Source organism: Rhagoletis pomonella, unplaced genomic scaffold (assembly GCF_013731165.1).
Source record: "Rhagoletis pomonella isolate Grant_MI unplaced genomic scaffold, Rhpom_1.0 Rhpom_scaffold_00005, whole genome shotgun sequence".
NCBI classification, from domain to species: domain Eukaryota; kingdom Metazoa; phylum Arthropoda; class Insecta; order Diptera; family Tephritidae; genus Rhagoletis; species Rhagoletis pomonella.
In genome coordinates, this window is record NW_023458559.1 from 77159517 (window position 1) to 77169060 (window position 9544).

Genomic DNA, 9544 nt, shown 5'->3' on the forward strand with positions numbered 1-9544 from the left:
ACCAGTTCCTCCAATTCAGAGTGGGAGTCACTTACCCTATGCTTGGTTAAATTCTTCCTCACTACCCTTTCATACAATTCCCAGTTTGTATTCCTGTGATTTCTGAAGGTTTCGCTTTTTGTACGGGCTGAGAATTTTACCTGAAATCCTACATACCTATGGTCAGAGAACGAGGGTGTACTAAGCACCTCCCAATTCTGTACTCCGATTCCCCCACTAGTGTGGAGTGTTATGTCAAGGACGTTCTTCGAGGTAGGGCCAATATAAGTTGGTTCCTCACCCCGGTTAGCTATATCTAAATTACTTATTAATATAAAGTTTAGTAAAGACTCACCCCTTTCGTTGGTATCTCCACTCCCCCATACTGTGTTGTGCGCATTGGCATCCGCGCCTATGATGAGTGGGCGTTTCGCCTTCTCGGCCTCTCCCACCAACCTCCGGAGCTCGTTTGGTGGCGCCTCCTCGTCGTGAGGCATGTAACAAGATGCAAGGAGTATTGTATCATCCTTGCCATCCTTCACAGCTACCACCGTCAGATCATCTGAAGAGAAATTAAGATCAATATAAGAGTGTATACTTTTCTTTACCAGTATAGCTGTTCTTACCCTGTTTGTTGCACTCGGGATGTGCGTATAGTAAGTTTGCGACTTTAGTCCAGCTACCACGTTTCCCGACGCTATCCATGGCTCCTGGACTAACGCCGCATCGTAGCCGATCCTCTCTAAATTGAGGAGGAGCTCGGCAGAGGCGACCTTGCTTTTATGCAGATTTATTTGAAGAACCTTCACTGCAAGGATCAGGATTCTTTTCGGGGTCGGGTAGAATCTCCGGATCGCCCTTCTCGGTCTCCTGGAGCTTCAAGGTGGCCTCCAGGATCTCTCCCAGATCCTTCTCGACCTCTCGCTCCTCCAGCGTGTTGGCATTGTTATCGGCCAGGCTTCGCTTCTTCAGGCGAAGGTATACGCTACCTATGCCCCACGCCATCTTCCCGAACCTAGCGTATAGTATGTCTTCGGCCGGCTTGTTGATTTGGAGGATGTAATTTTGGCTGCCATCCTCCTTACAGGAGTTGGTGACCTTTAACACCCTCCAATCTCCCGTCGGCACGTCTGGGTTCTGTCTCTGCAGAAGCCGCAGCGCATTCTCCGGTTTTACCGTGCGGGGTATGAGCACCTTCGCTTTCGGTATGGATGGTATGCAGCTGCGGTCCACAACCTCCAAGACGGCGCCCTCCCACAGGCCTTGAAGCGTCGCAACAGCTTCCTTTACCCATAGTAGAGAGGGATCGTCCTTGCATTTTATTATTTTCACCCCATTTAGCCACCCCGCACCATCGAAAGTTGGCATGGTCGTGGTGGGGTCCCCATCCATTTTTGCGACAAGCGCATCCAGCAGCTTATGTTCTACTGCTCCCCAGTGCTCCTGAGAGATTTGTCCCAGCGGATTGCTCCGGTCTATGAGTGCCACGATAAGGTGTCTTCTGGCTACCTCACTGGCCATTGCCGCCGCTCTCGATGTAGTCGGTCTCTCTAGATCGAGCCTGACGTTTGGCTTTGCAGCGTCGTCTCTGCGCCTCGATTTTTTGGCAATGACAAATAACAAACACATAAAAAGTGTGCAAATGAATTTCCGATTTAAATAAATTGGAAATTGAACTGTTTTATATTACTTAGGTTTTTTTTTAGATTTTAGCATAAAAGTGCAAGAAACGCGGCTCCTACGCCTTTAGGTATGCAGTGCCGTCCTTTAATTAGCGACAGCGCCACTGATTAGGGGCTGTTTCATATTTTTTCGCATAATTTGGCTGATCTGTTCTCTCTTGCATTATTTAATTTATTGGTTTATTATTATGGCTCAGTTATCATTCGCTTCGGTCTTGCGGTTGGCATCAGCTAATTTGTAGCTTGACTGCTAAAGTCTAAAGTGGCAAAACTTGGCATCTGCTTTGCTGAGGTAATTTAAGAAAGGAACCGTGCCGTGAAGCTGCTGCAGAGAAGTGAGTATCATTCCAAGCCAACCTGTAGCCAATTCAGACCCGTTCGACTATTGAGCGGTACCGGCAAAAAGGGATGTATTTTTAAGACGAAGTAAAGAGGGGACAGAAGGGCTGACGACTGCTCGATAATTGCGTCTGGGAAGCGAATTGATGACCTCTGCTCAAAAGTAAATGGCCATGTCTCTAGCCTTTCTCGCTTCTTGAATGTAAGGAGCTTAACACTCTCCCCAACGAAATCAACGGTGACCCTCCTCACCACCTGGACGAAGAGGGCCAGGCTTCAATTAAGCATCCACGACGACGGCACACCAATACCGACGGTGAACAACACAAAAATGTTAAGGGTCACCTTTGATAGCCTGCTGTCCTTCTCCGCGCACACAACTGCAGTTGTCAACAAAGTACAGAGGCGCAACAAGGTCCTCAAGTCGCTTGTCAGCAGCACCTGTGCCAAAGACAAAGAAACGTTGCTGGCAACATACAAGGCAATTGGCTGGCCGGTTCTAAACTATGCTGCGCCAGTTTAGTCGCCGGGGACTGGTGGGGCGTAGTGGACGGAGCTACAGACTTGTCAGAACGCCGCACTCCGGACAGCGACAGGGTGCCTTCTGATGTCGCCTGAGCACCACCTACACTGCGAGGCCCAAATGCTTCCCATAAGGGAGCACCACAAAATGTTCTGCAAGCAGTTTATGGTGGAGGGCCTTAGAAGTGAATACCCTGACAGACCCCTGCTAGAGGAGGAACCACTGGACCCGACGACGTACCGACGAGCGATCAACGGCATTCATAGGGAGATCAATTAGCTCCTGTTGCTGCAGCGGGGCTTCAACTGCCAAGAGAGACGCGCATTACCCTGGCCCAGTTACGGTGTGCATACTGTAGCCTGCCTCAACAGCTACCTCTTCAGACTCGACCCCAGTATCCCCAAAGAGTGTCCGGCATGTGGAGACTCCCCGCACGTCACCAACCACCTCTTCATATGCCAGCTCAATCCCACTTAACTAACCTTTGGTCCGGGCCTATTGAAACTGCCCGTTTCCGAGGCCTACCGTTAGTTGAGCTTGATGATCTAAGGATGAACTAAAATTGACGGACTTAGTAGTGCCGCTACAACAACAGGCTTGACGTGGAAATAGGGTCCATAAATACGAACTCGAATATTGTATTTTTATCTATTATTACTTTTTTTATAAGACTTCGCCTTGCCCCTATCTGGCTATGTCCTCGCTTTTGCCCTCCAGCAGATGTGAAATATTCTAGGATGAATTGTCTAGGCAGGGCGATGTTTGCTGTTTTTCACTTTAATTGCTCCCTATCACTAATCGGCGAGAGCACCTTGAGGGTTACCGAAGGTCACCTCGAAGTAGGGGCATTCGTGTTTTTTGATAAGTTACTTCGAGCAGCTCCCACAACCGTCTCCGGCACTTACCGTTACAAATGCGTAAAGGGCCATATATGTATGTGTCTTCCATAGAATATTTCTTTCGAGCACTCCAAGGGTGGCATAATGCGATGCGTGCAAAGTGTGATTTTCGTTCATCGAGAGAGAACTTTATTTCGTAATTGCCTACTCAGTCCAAGGCAGCATTTGCTGGCAAGGGAATTCTCTTCTAGAGTTTACTAAAGAGTAATTAAGCAGATGAGGCCTAAGGGAATTGTAGCAGCGTATCGTTGTCTGTGTTTAGGATGCCTTCACCATATCTTCGAATCATACCAGCGTTTTACTATTTTGTGGTTCTAGAATTTTTGGAGTTCATTTCCGATACATTTACTGTCAATATTTTGCTCCCTTTTGATCCCACGAATGTGACCAGAAAGGATTTCGGGACCGCAGTAAAGCTAGTAAGCCGGAATGAGGCTTTTATTCCAACCAAGACGCAATGACGGTCACGGAAGTAGTGTCTAATGTCGGTGCAACACTTAAGCCCCACTCCCCAACGAGAAGGAACCGACAAATAGGAATTTTCTGTATAATGGTCACCTGTATTTACATATTTTTTATTAATCAACTTCCAACTGTCTTCCGCAAAATCGGGCACCAAACCAGCATGAAATTGCGCAACTACTTAGACACTATCAATAAATAAGCAACATAAAAGACACACAGGAACTGTGTATATACAAAATTATAATCCTCTGAAAATTGCTCTCATTTTCTACAAAAAATTTCAAATTTTTCATAAAAGATAAGAAATACACATTTATCTGCAAGTTGAAGGCCAGCAGGCAAGCTACCAGCGTACAGTACAGGTATGTATGTACCTCTAAGTAGCCACAAAGGACATTGTGGGACGTTTGATTTGCCTTTGCCCTCCCGTTGTTGATGCCACCAATGTGTTATGCTTTGCGGTTGGTACTCGTGTCTTCAACGACAAAAGCAGGTACATACATACATACATACATACGTGTGTAGTAATTTGTGACCATAATAGTATATGACACATGAGGCAAATAATTTGACACAACGAAAACAAAAGCAACATCCACAGCTAGAACTTTGCCAACAAGATTTCGTACGAGCAGCAGAAGGACTTTCAAAGTAACAGTCAAGTGCTTGACAGGATGCAAGAATGAACAAGTGCTGTACAAATTGCATAGCAACAGGAATCGGAGCGCAACAAGGTACAGCAGCACAAAGCGATCCATTCACCAAGTGGACATGACCACATAACAGCTTTGTATGTGCATATGTATGTTTGTATATTTATATAGAGTAAATTGTTGGTTACTCTATCATTGCATGTTTGCTGGCACCACTACGGCCAGCCAGTAGAGCCATCAAGTAATAGGAGTTGCTGTCATGCGTTGACGACGTCTGGTGTCCACTCCTCTCGTCCACATGTCTGAGTGTGATGTGTAAACATAAGCGGACAGAAATGTATATATTGCTTCTGGCCGATGAGGACCATGTTGGCGGTCAGTCCAGTGTGTAACTTGAAGCTGTTAATTTTCAAGCATTCAAGGCTTTAGTTACCGCTTCTGCCTTAGTTTTTATGTTGTGGATTTTGTATTCGTCGAAATAAATACTTATTTTATTTGCAAAAAATTTCTATATTTCTTATTTGTTGTATACGTTCTTAATGTTGTTATTTTTAAATGCGATTACACCCAAATACATACACGAAATTGCATTTGTCTGTGCTGACATTACTTAACCAGAAATTTGGGCTTCTGCTCAAAAGTGGGTTCTTCAAAAAGTAGTCCAATTAAAAAAATATTAACTACTTAAAAGCACATAAGTACTTCACAAAAGAAAGCTATCTGAGGTCTTCCAAGTTCTCATCGGGGTTCGACTAGTTGGCCATCAAGCCACTCTGCGATTGCGGACTTCGGTGGTCCATGTCCAGTTCACTACATCACATTGACTACGCTGACGACATATGTATGCCTTTTGGCGTACTGTCTTACTGATCTATCTGAAATGAGCAGCATGCTCACAGGTGGAAGGCCTGCGAATAATAAATGAGCCCTAAGTTCTAAGTATGGCAGCGAAGTATTGTGGTGACGTATTAGTATCCGGCCAAACTCTTGATACTGTGTGGAATTTTACATACCTGGCAGCAAAGTTGCCTCCGGTGGCAGTTCCACCTGGAAAGTCACTACTGCAGTAATCAGACGCCTGCAAGGCTTCGTAAGGAGATACCTTAGAGTAATAATCCAAGCTCCGAAGAAAGAAATGGAAGTAGATGGGCCACACTTTGTACAAAGAAAAAGGCAGTATTGACAAGATGGCCTTGGAATCCCCTAATCGGCATAGGCAGGCCTCCCGGTAGACCGCGGAAACGTCTAGGATAACAGTCGTTCGTTAAAAAAAAGAGAGCACATATGTTGGGTTTAGAATTAAAACAGTTCGGTTTAAGTTTTAAACCCAAACATTTTCATAATAAAGAATAAAAAAAAAATCTCAAATTTCATGCTCCGTCTGATGGGGATTGAACCCGGACAGCCTTGGTAGCAACCAATTGTGTCAAACATCTTTGCACACTCAGCTACAGCCATGCATATAAATGTGCTTTCATATGTTGAGTTTGAATCAACACCACATTTCGCTGTGCGCAAACACTTTTTATTTCGGTTTAGATTTTAAATAAATTTTCCATATATGTAACCTAGGAACTAGAATTAAAACATTTTGGTTTGATTTTTAAACCACGAACTTTTTGGACTAAAATTTTAACCAGAATATATTAAAAATTGCTTAAAACTATTGACTGGTTTAAAAAGTAGACTATAAAAGATTAAAAAAGCAGTAGTCCCAGCGCGGTTTAAAAATTAAGCCCAAATTTTTTACCGTGTATATTGCCGCGAACGCCGTTGTCATCGGAAAACAACTTATTCCTGCAGATCTATTGACACATGTATTTTACTATTCTCATTTTCGCATACTACTATAAACCACTTACTTTTAGTGGGTAAATTACTCGATCAACTACGATTTAATAATTCGCGAGAAAAAGCAACCAGCTCGTTGTAATCCTTTTCCGGAAGTGTCCGGCCATCTTTATTTTATTTGACATCAGGATTGCCAACATCTAAATTATTACATAATATATTACAGGGTTGCCACGATATTATACTATATTAACTCAAGCTTATACTAGGTTTACACTGGTACTACATTAGCCTAAACTTACACTAGGTTTACAGCTCGGCCAACCTGACAAGTGATCGGCCTCGATCATATACAAATCTCTTAAGTCTAATCAATTTCTAGAGGATCCTGTCCTGTGTCCCCTCCACTCATTCCGTCATTGTCCACCTTACTCAACCATTTCCGGATACGGTGAGCCTCCACTGCTCCGTCATATGGTAATTGAGTCAACTGGCAATTTTCAATGTCACGAATGACATACCGGCCATTACCTAATACTTTATGAGCTACATACGTCCCCTTGTATCGAGGCACAAATTTTTTGTTAACACCTACAGTAGTATCAACATTCCTAATCACAACATAGTCTCCCACTTCATAGTTTTTAACTCCGCCACCTTTTGAAGATTGTCGTCTGGATTCATAATCCTGTCGGTTCTTAATAGCATCAGATGCATGTTCACGTATGGATGTTAAGTTTCGCCCAACGTCCGGGCACAACTTTTCTTGGAAATATTCAGTGAATTCATCTATAATCACTCCCCGCTGCTCGACACCAAATAAAAGTCGGCTAGGAGTATCCTGACATGTACTGTGGACCGAGTTATTAATGGCGTACCCAACTTCCAACAATTTTTTACACCAATCGGCATGATGTATGGGGTCAGTTACTTTTCCTAACATTGTCTTAAGGGTCCTATTTACCCGCTCCACCTGCCCATTCGCTTGAGGAGAAGCAACAGCAACCTTTATGTGTTCAATATTGCGTTTAGATAAGAAGTCACTAAATTCTAAGCAGGTAAAACACGTTCCCCTATCACTAATTATGCGCATTGGTCGACTATAGTAATTAAAATACTTCTCAAGAGCGGCAGTAACTTCTCTAGTGCTATTGGAATTAGTTGGATATAGCTTTACAAATTTGGTGAACGCATCAACTACGACTAAAATGTGCTTTCGTTTCGAATTGATAGACGGCAGTGGACCAAAGTGGTCAATATGAAGTGTGTGGAACGGCAGAGGAGTCTTAGGAATTACGTACAAATTTCTTTCGCTAGCCCGTGGGGGGTTAGCGTACATTAGGCATTTCAAGCAGTTTCTAATAAACGTTTCAACTTTTACTTTCATGTTAGGAAACCAGTAATACTGCATTAATTTCCCGATAGTCTTATCAATTGACTGATGGCCCATCTTTTCATGTATCGATCTTATAACATTGTATTCCATTTCATTTGCTTCCCATCGGGCCTACATCTACAAACTAAACCATCCACTAAGTTAAAGTCTTTTACTGGCGCGTTTTCAAGGCACTTCCGAAGAAGACTGATAGCCTCGTCACGTTCTTGAGCTACTTGAATTTGAAATTCAACATCCTCGGCATTGATGATATGTGCAATTTTTGCCCTGCTCAAGGCATCGACGTGCCCCATAGAAGTCCCTTTCCTATGCTGTATTTTGTAATTATAGTTCTCGAGTTCTAAAGCCCATCTGGCAATCCTCGGGTTTAATTGTTTCCTTTCAAGGGTCATCGCTAAAGAGTTACAATCGGTGATAATCTTAAATTGTATACCTTCCAAATAAGTTCTAAATCGCCATAAAGCATATATTATAGCTAGAGTTTCCAGTTCAAAACTATGATATCTAGATTCAGCGCTAGTCGCAGTTTTCGAAAAATATGAAAATGGATGCAATTTCTTATCGTCCTGTCGTTGCAGAAAAACGGCACCAAATCCGATCGTACTTGCGTCACAGTGCAACTCAGTCTCTCTTTCTCGATTGTATATAGCAAGGACTGGTCCGTCTGTCAATCGGGCTTTTAATTCGCTAAAAGCATCGAGACACTTTTCATCAAAGTCAAAGTTAGAATTCCGCTTCAACAAATTTTGTAACAGCTTAGCAATCTGGGAAAATGACGGAACGAAACGTCGAAAATAGGAAAACAAACCAATGCAAGATTGTAATTGCTTTTGATTAACTTGCACTGGAAAGTTAAGGATACTTCGGATGTGAGAACCATTTGGTCGAATTCCCGACTGTGACACCTCATACCCGAGATAACCAATCTCCCGGAATCCAAATTTAGTTTTATCTAAGTTCAGTTTCAGTCCTCTTAAATATAGTCGTTTCAAAACTGTTTCTAATAGGATTTTGTGTTCACCAAATCCACAGGTGGCAATAACCATGTCATCCATGTATATTATAATTTCTTTATTGTCGATCAGATCACGAAATATATTATTTATAAAGCGCTGAAACACAGCGGGAGCATTTTTTAGTCCGAACGGCATTTTTAAATACTCGTATTGACCATGGGGTGTCACGAAAGCAGTATACGGAATAGATTCAGGTGACATCTGTACCTGATGGAAACCGCTCTTCAGGTCTAATATGGAAACAAACTTTTTATTTTCAAGAAATTCAATGCAATCATCTATCAACGGCAAAGGGTAATTGTCCCTGACAGTTACTTTATTTAAGGCACGATAATCAACGCACATGCGAACCTTTCCATTTTTCTTTCGTACCAATACAATAGCGGAAGCATATGGTGAATTACTTGGTCTTATTATTCCCTCCCTCAGCAACTGGTCGACCATGGACCGTACCTCATCACGTTCGGAATAAGAAAGTCGTCGAGGACCGCAGTGGAACGGTACGTCCGTCGTCAGATGAATTTTCATTTCGTATTTAAACGGTTCAGTCCCAATACCCGTCTTAAAATAACTATCTTCAATTAGCTGTCTTAAATTTTCATATTGCTCTTTTGGCAGTTCGGAATTTATATTAAAACTATACCTATCTATTGCTACATCAATGGAAAAAATATCCGGAATATTAGCGGCAATGGCACTCACACAATCTAAAGGCTCATACGTTGCAGTTTTGGGACACTTCTGGGCATACCCATCCCCATCGGGTTGATCTTGCCGTACATTGAAGCCACCCACATGTGG

The 9544-nt window shown here is 43.0% G+C and overlaps 1 protein-coding gene across 1 annotated transcript; it reads right to left on the bottom strand.

Annotated features, from left to right (window-relative positions):
- Positions 1-337: 337 nt before the first annotated feature.
- LOC118739621 lies at positions 338-1578 on the bottom strand. Its single transcript, XM_036471053.1, has 2 exons — positions 606-1578; positions 338-541 (listed from the first exon to the last, which is right to left on the bottom strand). Exon 1 carries the CDS (start codon positions 1498-1500, stop codon positions 760-762), a length of 741 nt encoding a protein of 246 aa, XP_036326946.1. The 5' UTR covers positions 1501-1578; the 3' UTR covers positions 338-541; positions 606-759.
- Between the last annotated feature and the right edge of the window lie 7966 nt (positions 1579-9544).